Source organism: Daldinia loculata, assembly GCF_022478755.1.
Source record: "Daldinia loculata strain CBS 113971 unplaced genomic scaffold F4817scaffold_9, whole genome shotgun sequence".
Lineage (NCBI taxonomy): Eukaryota > Fungi > Ascomycota > Sordariomycetes > Xylariales > Hypoxylaceae > Daldinia > Daldinia loculata.
This window is the reverse complement of record NW_026054863.1, coordinates 708,044-722,731: the sequence shown is the minus strand read 5'-3', so window position 1 is coordinate 722,731 and position 14,688 is coordinate 708,044. Positions and strand designations below refer to the sequence as shown.

The window sequence follows — 14,688 nt, the reverse complement described above, 5'->3', positions numbered from 1 at the left end:
GTTTTGCATGACATTTTGATACTATTTGCACTTTTTACAGACCTTGTGCGATAGAATGGCAAAGGAAAAAGTCGCAAACTGCGGGGCGATTCTAAGTATCTGATTGGTCGAAAAAATTGTGGCAGTACTAATGAAATATATAAGAGTTGATTTTCGTTTTTCAAGAACGTATAAAATGAGTTATATATATCGTTTCTAACTAAGCATGGACAGATTTAGAAGATATTCATATATCTGAAGAATTCGAAGCCTCTTCAATGAATATAACTCAAAGTCCTTAGCTTAGGATATTCGTAGTCGAGCCGTACATGTATAGGTATAAGTCTTTGAAATGCATGAATAACAGGGGCTGCCTTGTATGTACATACCTAAGTAGCGCCTATCGCGTCTAACAGATCGCTACTAGCGCAGGTACTCGGAACTTTTTAGCCGCAGCCGGAAAGAAAAAGCTACAAAGCTAGGTACTTAGGTACTTAGCCAATTTATTATAACACACTGTCCACTTTCCAAACCCTGCCACGTCAACTTCGCGGTCGTAATGTATCTTGACGTTCTAATGTCGGTGGGACGAGGCTGGGTGCATTACTGCAAGTCTCGATGGGTTATTTAAAAGAGTCCCATCAATGGGCTCGTATCGGGGCTATTGCACTGCTTGTGTTCCTACTCTCGGCTCACGTTTTTGCGTATGAGGAACTGTCAGATGATGCGCTTCGCTATATTCCCAGCGGCGCTCACGACTTCGACATCAAGACTGGATCTCTCTTGTCGCCTATCTTGATACCTAGGGTACCTGGCACCCCGGGTTCTATTGCCGTGCAGCATCATTTTGTCGACTTTTTCTCTCGGCAACTTCCGAAATGGAATATCGACTGGCACAATTCGACGTCAAGGACCCCAGCTACAGGTAGCACGGATATTCCCTTTAAGAACCTCATCATCACCCGCGATCCACCGTGGGCGCAAGCCGGAGATATTGGTCGCTTGACGCTGGTCGCGCATTACGATAGTCTCTACCGCCCGGAGGGATTCATCGGAGCTACGGACAGCGCCGCTCCCTGCGCCGTGTTGATGCACGTGGCGCGAAGTATCGATGAAGCTCTAACGAAAAAGTGGGAGGCTATGGAGGAATCTGGTGACGCCGGCCTGGGCCTAGAGGAAGAAAAGGGTGTCCAGATTCTGCTCCTGGATGGAGAAGAAGCTTGGGTCAGCTGGACTGACACAGACTCCCTTTACGGTGCTCGAGCACTTGCGGAAAGCTGGGACTCCGAGTTGCACGCGAGTAGCTCGGCATATCGAACCCGCCTTGATTCGATCAATCTGTTCTTACTCATAGATCTTCTCGGAGCAGCGGATCCCCATGTCCCTTCGTATTTCCGGTCGACACATTGGGCCTACCAAGGCATGTCCAAGATAGAAGAGAGAATGAGAAAACTAGGTCTTCTCAAGAGCAGACCGAAGAATCCATTCCTACCGGACTCGGATAAACAAACATCACAGTTCACTAAGGCGTACATCGGGGATGACCACGTGCCTTTTATGGTGCGAGGAGTTGAGGTGCTGCACATCATCCCCTCGCCATTCCCAGATACGTGGCATACCATGGATGACGACGGCGAGCATCTAGATATAGATTCTTTAGACGACTGGGCCAAGATAGTCACTGCGTTTGCGGCGGAGTGGATGGAGCTGGATGCTTTTATAAGCCAGCCGCTTTCAGGGGAGAAGGAGCAAGCTATTAGGAGCAGATCGGAGCTATAAACTTGATATGCTTTATGACATTCGCTAGAGTGCTGCATCTACTAATAAAATATAGAATTTACTTGTGTTCCTAACAATAAGTGATGTAGGCAATAACTGCTTAAGTGAAAAAAAGGAGGCGTGTATTAATGCAACTACCATGAAAGACCGTGTGAGTTGTACAAGCTTTAACACTGTATCACCATCCAGGACCTAACATGGCGGTTTAGACAATAAATGGTATATTAGGTACCTAATAATATACTCAACCACTTGGCTAACCCATAGCAACATAGCTACCTCTATATATATGTAAGTATTTTTAGAATGTAGAAAAAGCAAAGGGATCATCAATCAAACTGAGACTGTCTAAGGCAGCTGGGCAGATTTTTAGGCAGCCTAGAGCTGTTTGAAGAGATAAATTGTTTTTTACTATATCTCTAGGCATACAGGCTGATTGCAATTGCTCTATAAAATAATGCTTCAGAACTAATTTTCTCTTTCCTCTCCTCCATAGGTTAGGCATAGAATCATACACGAAGTGCTGCGGGTTATTCTTATCGATAACTTAGGTACGGTTGGCAATTACATGCAAGCTCCAACTTCAACCTTGAACTCAACATTAAAACTTGGCTCACGAAATTGTTCCACTCTACCTAATTTAGCAAGATAAAAAGAAAAACACAATGCGAGCCACAGCTACCAGAGCACTGCTGCGACAAAGCCGAGCTCGTCCCGAGCTTGGGAGAGTGTCAGTCTTTCCAATTGACTCAGCCATATAAGGTACATACATACTGACACTCTCCAAACCAGCCACGACGTAATCCGCATCCTAGACACCACCACCGTCACCCCGCCATCCCTTCGCCCATGCATCCTCCTACCCCAACACCCCGCGGGTAGCAGCAACCTTCGTGCCCTACACACGACCTCACCCGTGTGGAAGAGCAAAGCACCCAAGGACAAGACGCGCGAAGACCACAAGAAGCAAGCGTCCGTCGCCCGCGGGAGCAGCAGCAGCAACAGCAGCAGCAGCGCGGACGCCGAAGCCGACGACCCCAACGGGCCCAAGCACCCGTCCGCCAACCCCGAAGAGCCGCTCAACTTCGCAGACGTAGAGTCGCGCATCCGCCGCCACGACGAGCACCACCGGGAGCTGCTCAAGAAGCTGCGGGCGGGGGGCCGCTTCAACCCGGACGTGGTGGGGGCGCTGCGCGTGCAGCCGGACCGCAAGGACCCGGGGGTCACGTACCCGCTGCGGGAAGTCGCGCAGGTGATATCGCGGGGCGGGCGCACCATCAGCCTGATCGCGCACGAGGCCGCGTACGTCAAGCCCATCATGAGCGCCGTCCAGGCCAGCGCCGACTTCAACCAGCAGCCGCAGCGGGACCCGGACAACGAGCTCGAGCTGATCCTGAAGATCGAGCCCGAGACGCGGGACGACCTGCTCAGGCGCGCGAAAGCCGTGTGCAATGATTGGAGGGATAGGGTCAGGAGCGTGCGCCAGAAACGCGATAAGCAGCATGCGACGTGGCGCAAGAACAACGAGATCGGTCCCGATCTCAAGAGGACGGCGGATAAGGAGCTGGATAAGATTATTAAGGCTAAGATGGTGGAGATTGATGATTTGGAGAAGGAGGCGCTTAAGAGTCTGCCTGTTTAAGGGGGTCGGTACATTACATTACTCGATGGTTGCGATGTACATGGTCATTGTTGACCTGGAGTAAATAGGGGGAAATAGGGGGATTATGGCCCGGCTTGATCAGCAGAGGTGTGCATATAGTCGTATAGCACAGATGTATTATAGACTACCTGTTATTGTTACATGCGTTGCGTGGTAACGGTACATTTTATGCTCAAAGCCCGAATCTAAAGACGCCGAATCACACGTCCATCCCAATTCCCACCGGAACAGCGTAGAGGGGACTGCCAGATAAATCAAGCCTTGGCCTCTGGCTTCGCAGCACTACTACTACTAGCCTTAGTAGCCGGCTGACCAGACTGGCCCAGCAGACTCCGAACCTTGGCCTCGATACTCCTCTCCGCATGCGCATTCCACGTGCCATCTCTCCGGACATAGCTCCGCAAAGTACCAATCGTATCCTCGGGATCCGCATACTTGGGCCCCTCGCCATACTTGCCCAGCAGCGCGTCCTCCAGCACCGCGGTCTTAACCTCGGCAGGGGCCTCGAACGGCCTGTCCTTAAGGACCTGCTTCTTCCACAGCCGCGCCTCGTCCGACGGCGGCACGAACGCGCCGTTCCCGTCCCGCCACGCCAGATGCAGCGATAGCGGCTGTTCCAGGTGCTGCGGGTGGTAGGCCTGGCCGCCTCCTAGGACGCGCGCTTGTCGGAGGACCGTCTCGCCTTGGCCGAAGGGCGTCGAGGACGTGGCTACCGCGGGGCCCCAGCCCGCGAGCGAGGCTAGAGAGAGGCTGGGGTTGAAGGCCATGGTCTTGCCGGCTTCTTTGCCTTCGAGGTATGCTCTGATGGCGGGATTGTCTATCTCGCTCTCTTCTCGCGGCTGTTGCTCTCCTTCGCGTCGCTTGCCGCCTCTCTCGTCGTCGTCGCCTCGTCGACGGGATCCTCGTGCTCGGCGTGGTCGGTCGTCCGGACGTCGGTTTCCACCACTACTACCACCACCACCCGGCCCTCCCTGTCGTGGAGGCCCAAATCGTGGAGACCCGCCGCGGGACGGGAAACTACCGCCTCCTCCGCGACCGCGGAAACCGCCTCGTATGATATTCGGGCCACTATTTGCACCGAATCGAGGTGGCATGCCGGTAGGTGCGCCAGTCCTCCCTATGCTGTTAAAGCCGCCACGAGATGGCAAGCTATCGGTTCGGATAATATTCGGACCACTAGACACGGCAGTCCTCCTTATGCCGGTGAAGCCGCCGCGGGGTATGTTCTTCAAGGTGATAATGTTAGGGCCCTGGCTTCGGGCGGGAGGCGGAGCATTCGCTGCTGTATTATTCTGGGTTGGCCTCGACGCGCTAGTAATACCACTATCCACCGTCGCAATCAGCTCGTTTACAGCAGCTATGGAGCGCTGGCGACTGGAAGGTCTCTGCGAGTGATCGTCATCGTTGTTGTCTTCGGCGCTCCGGCGCGCGGAGACGGAGAATTGCCGCAGGGAGGCGGCGATGCCGTCGGTGACTCGGTTCAGGTCTGGCCTGGTGCGGCCGACTGTCGAGTTTAGCGGATGCCGGATCATGGCGGGCCCAATTGCGGTGTGATGTTGAAGCCCGGGAAGTTGATTTCGAGGTTATCTTGAAATTTTCGAGATTTAGATTCTCCGAAGCTTTGGCGGTGCTGCGTTATGGGTTAATGCGTTTAAGCGAGGGCAGAAGTGGGATATGACTGTATGCGATATCCACTTTTCAACTTCTCCTTTTCTAGTGCAGATAACTAGAGTAGCTTCGTATTAGCTTCATATTATCGACAGAAACTACCTTTAATAAGCAATTATATGACTCGATCTAATTTAATTTTATTCGAGTTCATCTGATAAAGACTTTCCATTTCCTTTTTCTAACCGTCAACGCTAGTATTATAGATTACATCGTAATAGACATTCAACTTTGCAGCGGCTTATTCATGCCTCCCCACGTTATCGTCTTGATGTTCAAGTATTCGTCAATACCATACTTGGATCCTTCCCTGCCGAATCCAGATTGTTTCACGCCGCCAAACGGCGAGGCAGTGTCCGAAATTAGACCCGTGTTGACGCCAACCATTCCTACTTCCAGCGCTTCAGCCACTCTTGTGATCCGCTCCAGGTCTCGCGAGAAGAAATAGCCTGCCAGACCGACCTCGGCAGAGTTTGCTAGATCTACTACTTCTTGCTCCGTAGCGAATGGGAATAATCCCGCCACAGGTCCAAAGGTCTCCTCACCTGCGATATCCATATCCTTGGTCATGCCCGTGATGACGGTAGGTTGGTAGAAATTAGCTCCCAGGTCCGGCAGTTTCTGCCCGCCAACAACCACCTTACCTCCCTTTTTCTCGGCATCTTTAATGTGAGCCTCTACTTTCGAGATAGCTCGGTCGTGGATCAGAGGTCCGTGGGTGATGCCTTCGTCAAACCCATTGCCAACCTTGAATTCCCTAACCTTCTCCGCAAACTTCTTTGCAAACTCATCGTAAATACCCTTTTGGACGTATATCCTGTTGGCGCACACGCAAGTTTGGCCGGACGAGCGGAATTTGGAGGTGATAGCACCTGCGACAGCCGCGTCGACGTCGGCATCGTCAAACACGATGAATGGTGCGTTACCTCCCAGTTCCATAGACAGGATCTTCAAGGTTGGGGAAGCCTGCTTCATGAGGAGCCTTCCTACGGCCGTCGATCCTGTAAAAGATACCTTCCGTACGGTAGGATGAGTCGCCAGCGTCTCTCCGACCTCAGGTGTGTTCTTTAAGGTTGTCACGAAGTTAACGACACCTTTCGGAATTCCAGCTCTGTGTGCTAACTCGGCCAAGGCGAGGGCGGTAAATGGGGTCTCTCCAGGCGTCTTAACAACGACTGTGCAGCCAGCCGCTAGAGCAGGGCCGAGTTTGCGGGTGACCATAGCAGCGGGGAAGTTCCATGGCGTAATTAAACCGCAGACGCCGACGGGCTGCTTGATGGTCACAACTCTGTTTCCTGGTACGGTAGCCGGTATCGAATCGCCGTATATTCTAGGGGCTTCCTCACTAAACCACTCGAAAAAACTAGCAGCGTAGGTCACCTCGCCCTTCGCATCCGCAAATGGCTTGCCGTTCTCCCACGTGATGAGTTTTGCGAGATCGTCGGAGTTTTCGATTACTAGGTCGTACCACTTGCGTAGTAATTTAGCCTTCTCGCGACCAGTCTTCGTTCGGAAACTAGGGAACGCCGCAGCAGCAGCAGCGATGGCATTCTCGGTGTCCTTGCCAGTAAACTCAGGAGAGGTGCCAATGAGGTCTCCCGTGGCTGGGTCATAGACCTCAAAGGTCTTACCCGACGCTGCCTTGATCCATTCTCCGTTTACATAACAGACATCAGTCTTGAAGAGGGAGGGATCGTTGAGCTAGAGCATGATCAGTACAGATATTCATAAATAGCCAAATCGTTATTTGCCCAGGCTTACCTTTGGTGCTCTACTAGAAGCTAACCGCGTCATTATGAGTGGAAGATTTGTTCTTTGAAAGCTCGACCTCACAGCAAGTCGCGATTGAGACGTTACGCTCCTCTGTAAACTCCTTAGGAAACTCATCATGAGAGGAGGTGTGTGAATTGCTTCGAGGACGAGCGATATTAGTTGATTAAATCCCAAGCCAACACAAAGAGACTAGAGAAGCTTCAGGGGAAGTCAATCGATTTGTAATAAGTCATCAGGGTATCATATCCTAATTATCCCGATGTTTACGCTTATTCATCGAAATAATTCTAAATCTGATAGATTTAAGACGCTCAAAGTGACGTCCACTTGATAACACTGACGACATCGGCGTTTTAGAGGGGCACTAATCCCTAGGCGGTACCTAGGCGGTCCTAGGGGCTGAGGGGAACTCATTGTGGGGTATTCTTGCTGTACTAAAGATGATATCAGTTGCTGAAAATAGCTAACAGTCCTATTTAAGCAGGTCCATCCGAGTCTATAAAAATCATATCGGCTTTTACCTTACACAATAGCTTATATAATTATCTCAATAATCCTCGACTGGAAGAATGTGAAGCTAAATCATGATAATCTAATAAAACCTATCTCTTATAGAACGAACGCCGTTTCCTACGAGACGAGAGAAAAGCATGTTGCTCTAGCTTTTGGGTACCCCTCGGCATGCAACCCATGCATCCCCCCGCATCTCTTACATGATGCACCCCAAGTAGAGATCATCTCCAAGTGGAGGTGAAAACCTCCAAATAACGTAACTATTGAGAGAACCAGTGCCCGTTCATGGATGGTACCGGTAGAAATATTCCGCCAGTCTACTGGCAGCTCGGGGGAGTTGTCATTGGCTTAACCGCAACCCGTTCGTATATTCTACCGATGATACAATTTCGTCGTATAAGTGAGGAGAGCAACTTGCTTTCCTATTTAATAGGAGATTCGGCCCTCGTGGCTAGCCTTCGGGGGGCTTTTCTGGGGAACTAGTCACTTAGAAGCTATAGAAACGTTTTCTATAGTTGTATTTTATTACTATATTACTTGACTTATACTTATATTAGGCGTGAAAGAATATCTATGAATTCTATCTATTAATATAACATATTTGAACACCTCGAAAGATCTATGAAGGTCGGCAACAGATATATGCTATTAGCACAAACTAGCCTGGCCATGGCGGAATCCACGGTATATACCGTCGGGAGTATAGCGAGCTCTATAAATGCCATTCAGCCCCTCGATGGTTTTATAAGCTATTCAATCGAGTTCTCATCATTTCCCGATTTTGCCGGTAAGGAGTTCTACCCATATAGTGACCAACCTATCAACGATCTCAAATCTAAGACGTAGAGCAGGCAACAAATCCAACCCCAACGACTTCTCAAACAACTTACTAGACAATCTCGGTGCATTTTCCGGAATAAAGCCGTATATACGGGTTGGCGGAAATACGCAAGACTTTGCCATATATAACTCGGAGCTAACTATTGCACTCAACGGCACTTACAACCTCTCGAGGTCTGCCGACTACCCGACTACCATCGAGATTGGGCCATCGTACTTTGAATCGTACAGCACATGGCCCAATGTTAAATTTTCACATGGCTTCAATTTGGGCGGGAACCATGATGACAGGCAGTGGGACACGCTCCTGCAGACTGTGCCGCTGGCTTGTAAAGCCCTGGGCAAGGATAAACTATACTTGTGGGAGTACGGAAACGAGCCTGACCTCTTCTCCTCGGCGGTCAGGGCATCTGATTATAACGAGTCGAACTATGTAGCAGAGTGGCTGGATGGAACGAGAGCTATTAGGAGTGTGCTGGAGACGAGTTGTCCAGACCTCCTTGACAATGCTACATATGGATATTTAGCTCCGTCGTTTGCCGGTACTACGAACCACCTAAACGCGCCTCGGACATGGGCCGACGGCATCGACGCGGACGGCGACATTAAGCTCTTCTCTTCTCACAAGTGCGTGCCTTCTCTCCAGTACTTGTATATCACCTACTCACATTTCAAATAGCTACATATCCGGCGCCGAGACACTAGGCGTCACGCTCCAGAACACACTGATGAACCATACAAAGACAACCCTCAGCGTCAGCGCCCACACCGCCGAAAACGCAACCATCCAACCGGGAATCCCGTATATCCTCGGCGAGACCAACTCGCTATACCACCAGGGACGTCCCGGACTATCGAATTCCTTCGGCGCCGCACTTTGGGCCGTCGATTTCGCGCTTCACTGCGCCGCGGTGGGAATAGGTCGTGTACATTTCCATATGGGCGTACGTAGCACCAACTCGTCCATATTCTCTTCTCTCTCAAGACCGACACAGTCCCTTTTCTCTTTCCGTTCCCATCTACCTACCTTACGTACCTAGACCTAATTCAATAGAAAATAACTAACCAACCAACCTCACCAGACCGACTACCGCTACGCCTCCTGGCAACCCATCGCCACCACCAAAACCGCCATCGGCACCAAGCCCCCGTACTACGGAAACATCGCCGCCGCCGCATTCCTCGGCTCCGCCGGAACCCTCATCGCCCCCGTCCCCCTACTATCCAGCAACACCAACACCAACACCGACACCGATACCGACGTCGCGTACGCAGCATACGAGCCCAGCGGCGCGCTAGCCCGGATCCTAGTGCTGAACCTACGCGCGTACAATTACACGCTCAACGGCACCGGGGGCGAGGACCTGAACCCGGTTCCGCGGCCGCGGCGGACGTATCGGTTCACGGGCTTAGACGCGGAGGCAGGGGCAGGGGCAGGGTTGGGGGAGGCCGTGGTAAGGCGGTTGTATGCGAATGGCAGCGATGCGGTCACGGGGGCTACGTGGGATGGCTGGAGTTATAATTACGAGTTGGATCGCGGGAGGCCGGTTAGGCTGGAGAATGTGACTGTTGGGGAGAAGATAGGGGTTGTGGATGGGGCTGTTGAGGTGCGGGTTGCGGATTCGGAGGCTGTGGTTTTGGATTTTCGGGGTGGGGGTGGGGGCGATTGAGCTGAATTAGATGAGGACTTGATGATATTTTGGTGGTGGTGGGCGTATATATTTACTATCCGTGGACTGAAGATGATGATACATCGGTTGGTAAATACCTTAGGTATGAGTGGTGTAACGAATCATTCGTGATGGCTCTCCTTCCCCTGGCTAACACGTGCATTTACATCATACTATCGTACCTATGTACGATGCAATAAATAGAGGATAAATACACAATGTAGGTCGCATATTTTACCCCCAATACTCACATGCTAAACCCATACGAGGAGTATACATACGTCCATCTCCAAGTCTACTTCAAAGTACTACTACCTCCCACCGGGGTATGTAACAGCACAAGGTAGTAACACTGCAACCGCCTATGGATGAGGTCAGAGGAGGCACACGACGCGTTTACGATGATCGTCGAATTTTCACACTAGAAAGGCTCTTGGCATCGATAGGAGAAAGTGCAAGAGATAGATCGCGTAGGATCGTGTATTGTACACTGCCGGGGAAAAGGGGGTATATAGCCTCCCTTTTCTTCCCTTCACATGGTATCATTCCGCCTCGCAAGTAGTAATTCCTTGCGCCCCAACCTCGTAAATCTACATCATCTCACCCCAAACATATCTTCGAATTAATTTCTTATAGGGCAAGCCTTGAATACGCCTCCCCGCTTCAAATTATCGACGGAAGTCGTATGGGTATCTTCTAATAACATCCGCTTCCAGAGCGAGATGAGAAGTCCACCACTTATTCAGCGCACGGTTGAATCTATGCCCGTCTCTTTGAACCTTCCTTCCCCTAGAACCGGAACGTGGTTCTTATGAATACTGACGCCGCAGCGGAAGTTTACTTTCGAGCGTGTTAAAAGCCATCGTTCGTGGCGTATACGGGAGCGTGCCTGTCCTGGGCGTTGGCGGAATGCCATGCATCTCCCAATTGCCTCCTCGTTTTAGGGCGGCAGGCGAAGATGTCTCTTCGTCCTCGTCGTCCTTTAGGTCGTTTTTCGGGTTTGGCAGCATGGCCCAAATGTTCATACCCAGGTTAATAACGTAGATACCGCTGTCACAACGGTTAGCCAAGTACGGTCCCGAGGGCCCGTGCGAGCAGAAGCCTATACTTACAGCATGATGCATGCTACGGCAAAGGAACCCTTCGCTAATTTGCAGTAGCCCTGTATAGTCTGATTCGCTGCTACGGTACATGGCTTGGCGATATACCAGGCTATTGGGCTTGGGTGGTCTGGGTCGAGGTAGTCTGATCCCGCCTGACCAGCTATACTCGTCGCGTAGAGTGCCAGAAGTGCGATATTGATGAACATTGCAAGAATTGGGTACCAAACGTGCATAATAAACGCTATGAGCTTTGTGAGGAGGAGGAATAGACTGAGAACAGCTATTGCGACGTTGAAATCGGTCAATCTACATGCATAGGTAATTAGCCTTCTGATCGGATGGATAAGGTAGAGCCTCCTCGTCACTTACGTTTGCGACCATACGAGCGGTATTTTCGGTAACGGCTCGTAGTTGGCGTACGCCCATAGGGTAACACTAGGACTCGAGTTGAAGCCCAGTTCACTGCCGGCTCGCCAGAGCTTAGTTCGGTATAGATCTGGCTGAGCGAGGGCTGTGACAACTAATGCCCCTACGGTTCCCAACAGCTCTGGAATCATCATATAATACATGCCCCTCGTCGACCTCCATTTTCGATGTAAAAGTTTATAGCCCATAGTGAAACAGACCGCGCCGCGAAGGATCTCTTAGCTGCGGCTCTAAGAGAATCCGGTTGGTTCTTTAGAACTGGTGAAGAAGAAAAAAAAACCGAATCTACACCAGTCGGCTAAATGCGCAGATTTCGCGAAGCTGGCTGATATCGCGTCGCTGGGAACCAGCAGGCCGGCTAGTATTTTACATCGGATCGCCTACGATGGCGATTGTGGTAAGAATTGGACCTGGATCTTGGGCGGAGACGATAAAGACTTGGGTCGAAACTCACGAAACAGCTCAAATATGAGAGGAGTTGGCGGTCGGTCGGCCATTTTTAAGGAAATGGGCGCCAACACCCCCAAATGGTGTCGGGAGGGCGGCTGCAGGTCAATCACAAGTGTGCATGGTGATATGCTTGTACGGGAAATAGAAGCCAATGAGAGAGGTGACAGCAACGTTGAACAGTTATAAGCGCCGACTTGTGGTTCGTCGGTGGGCGCTTCGCCCTGGTTCACCTTTGGCCTACGATGGTATAACGCAGCAAGATTGGTGGGATACTTCAACAACCCCTAGCTACACGAGCCAATGGCTATGCAAGACGCCGGCTGGGCGATGCATCTGATAACTAGGAATTCTATTGGTTGATGCGGTTTGTGCTTCTAGTTAGAGTCTCCCTCTCGGGTCTTGGCGGTAGAGCCCGTTCCGGTTTAATGAATTGGCTCGCCCCCAAAAGCTACAGTTACAACTGTTACAGTAGCATAGGGGTCGAGTGTCTATCTTTATCAAACACAGCGTTGAGCTGTCTATGACAACATACGATCATCGGCCATTTGTATTTGTGAAATAGCCGTCGTATGATATAAAGCAAGGCTTCAACTATTCGATAGCTGACGAGAGCATAGATACTTGTCTTTAACCGAGACAAGTGCTCTTACTGAATAATGATGTTAGGCTAGACGATATCTATAAGACGAATGGACCGAACAGCCTTGACCGAATGTTGTAAGAGTGTTTGATAATGAAGTCGTGGTCAGGTTATGAACCATTACCCAATCATTCTTGAATGTGGAGAAGGTTGAAATATGCAATTCTATGTAATGCGTGAGATTAGATGCTCAAGGGTCTAGAGAAGTGCCAAGTCTCCAAATAAGTTTAGACTCATCACTTAATTGGAGCTTGTCCGACTTGTCCGACTCCGAATAGTTGATTGACGCTCCGTAAATTTGCGGAAGAAGAAAATGAAGAGATTAACTATCGCGAATCATCTCTCACCTTCGTCCTTGAAAGGATCCGCGAGATGGCTGGTTGATGGCGTTGATAGTTGAATTTCGGCTACCCTCATTTGGACATTCATATTAATAATATATCTAAATATCTAATCTGATACAGCCGCCTTCGCTTTTTGATGCCAAGCCAGAAAAGCCCCCTCCCCGACAATAATCCGACGGGGTGGAGGAATCGGCGATCGGGGCCGATTAGCTAGTAAGCTCGGAATTGAAGAATGACTTCCGAGCTCGTGACTTGCGTAACAGGACCCCATCTATCAATTTGCGATTCGGACTGGTCTAGACTTATAGATCGACGTGATCCGCCAATGCATTGCTCGCACGGGGTCGACTCAGCAAAGTTGATGCTTTCATCACCGTCGTCTTCAATATAGAGAAAATCCTCCGTCAAGGGGGTATAAGATCTTTTATATAACTTCTCATCGGGATAGCGTGGAGAAGAATGATGCAAGGCAATCTTAGAAGAAAAAAAGCGAGATCAGCATAGGGGTTAGCCAGGGTACGGACACGAGCACGTGGTGTAAGAAGCACAAGGCTCTACACAACATAGGTAGTATTGAAGCCCACACCTTATCGAAGAGGAGCAAAGAAAACAAACCCAAAGGATTGGTGGCCGCCTTGTCACGTTGCCAATACCTTACATACTATTGCAATGTTGTAATGTGTTGTAATGGTTGCTAATGTAAGCAAAACCATGGGGCTCTTCTCGGAACAGACCATTATGACATAGATGCACTCTAAAAGTACCTAGCACATGGTACGTAATATCGAAAGCAATATCGGCATCCCGCCCCTCCACACTGGAGTAGTACCTATGTATGCGTTATCGTTTATGTATACATATAATTGTATACATATAATTGTATAGGCTGCTCGCTTCATATTCATATGTATGTGTGTGTACATGCATATCCGGGTAACGCTTCCCATACGGGTGTCTTGCCATTTATAAAGTACTTGCCTAGATAGTTTACATACTTTTTAAGTGCCTTCCTTTTTTTTTTAATTCAAAACCTGGTTATATTAGGTTTTGTGCCCGAAGAATAGGGCAATTTCGTGTAACACAACATGTAAGAGTTGTGATACATGTACCTAGCCAGAAGTTTCTAGCCTTTATGCAGGTAATTCGGCTATGTTATACAACGTTGAGTTTAGGTGCCGGTAGGATTGATTCACATTGAATCAGGTTCCGAATGGCAATACCTCGGTACTCAGATATACTTACCTCAAGTACATACCTCTTAAGTACACCTACTAAAGCCGTTTGCTTTCCCTAGCTGCATATACTACTTGACATAAACACCAATCTTCAATTCTTTTTTGCTGTAACTATCCTTTTTACACCCAAGTATACCTAAGCCTACACCAATATGCGCAGAAGTAATGAATGAAGGTATTCTGCCTTTGACGATCAAGTCTACTTTTGATTTCGAGACGTACGACATATTACAGTAGAGTATTATGGCTGCCTGCACGGAATTCTCAGCGGTGGCCGAGTTAAGTTTAAGTGATCAACAAGCTTTAGCCCCCTGTCTCCTAAGGGAGATCGTCAGTGATACTTTCCCCAAACCGTCACCCGGACTGCTGGAGTTCCAAGGCCGATTCGAGGGTCTGGAACGTGAAAATCAATTAGACCCTTGCAATCCCAATTTCTTTCGGATCTGGATTCGACGGTACTTCACCCACGCGAATGTTTTACCTCAAACCAAAAGAAACCGAACAGGACTAGGACTCTCTTAACCTAGGACTTTCTCTTGCCAGACATTCATACAACCATACAAACCACCATTCGACCACACGACACAAATCGAACAGCCCTCATT

The 14,688-nt window shown here is 49.7% G+C and overlaps 6 protein-coding genes across 6 annotated transcripts; 3 read left to right on the top strand and 3 right to left on the bottom strand.

Moving 5' to 3' along the window:
• Positions 1-512: 512 nt before the first annotated feature.
• F4817DRAFT_329628 (uncharacterized protein) lies at positions 513-1,819 on the top strand. Its single transcript, XM_049302296.1, has one exon. It carries the CDS (start codon positions 598-600, stop codon positions 1,756-1,758), a length of 1,161 nt encoding a protein of 386 aa, XP_049161802.1. The 5' UTR covers positions 513-597; the 3' UTR covers positions 1,759-1,819.
• Positions 1,820-2,423: 604 nt separating this feature from the next.
• Positions 2,424-3,400, top strand: F4817DRAFT_313374 (ribosome recycling factor; the record flags this gene model as incomplete). Its single annotated transcript, XM_049300238.1, has 2 exons — positions 2,424-2,488; positions 2,551-3,400. 2 exons carry the CDS (start codon positions 2,424-2,426, stop codon positions 3,398-3,400), a joined length of 915 nt encoding a protein of 304 aa, XP_049161801.1.
• F4817DRAFT_303716 (uncharacterized protein) lies at positions 3,377-5,010 on the bottom strand. Its single transcript, XM_049299826.1, has one exon. The coding sequence runs from the start codon at positions 4,951-4,953 to the stop codon at positions 3,676-3,678; it is 1,278 nt and encodes a 425-aa protein (XP_049161800.1). The 5' UTR covers positions 4,954-5,010; the 3' UTR covers positions 3,377-3,675.
• A 202-nt stretch (positions 5,011-5,212) lies between these two features.
• Positions 5,213-7,583, bottom strand: F4817DRAFT_329625 (Aldehyde/histidinol dehydrogenase). The gene is made up of 2 exons (XM_049302295.1): positions 6,851-7,583; positions 5,213-6,790 (listed from the first exon to the last, which is right to left on the bottom strand). Exons 1-2 carry the CDS (start codon positions 6,977-6,979, stop codon positions 5,315-5,317), a joined length of 1,605 nt encoding a protein of 534 aa, XP_049161799.1. The 5' UTR covers positions 6,980-7,583; the 3' UTR covers positions 5,213-5,314.
• A 201-nt stretch (positions 7,584-7,784) lies between these two features.
• F4817DRAFT_329623 (glycoside hydrolase family 79 protein) lies at positions 7,785-10,110 on the top strand. The gene is made up of 4 exons (XM_049302294.1): positions 7,785-8,162; positions 8,227-8,842; positions 8,895-9,159; positions 9,298-10,110. The coding sequence occupies exons 1-4, from the start codon at positions 7,997-7,999 to the stop codon at positions 9,883-9,885; spliced, it is 1,635 nt and encodes a 544-aa protein (XP_049161798.1). The 5' UTR covers positions 7,785-7,996; the 3' UTR covers positions 9,886-10,110.
• F4817DRAFT_329621 (uncharacterized protein) lies at positions 10,110-12,118 on the bottom strand. Its single transcript, XM_049302293.1, has 4 exons — positions 11,869-12,118; positions 11,358-11,794; positions 10,998-11,294; positions 10,110-10,935 (listed from the first exon to the last, which is right to left on the bottom strand). Exons 2-4 carry the CDS (start codon positions 11,600-11,602, stop codon positions 10,695-10,697), a joined length of 783 nt encoding a protein of 260 aa, XP_049161797.1. The 5' UTR covers positions 11,603-11,794; positions 11,869-12,118; the 3' UTR covers positions 10,110-10,694.
• Between the last annotated feature and the right edge of the window lie 2,570 nt (positions 12,119-14,688).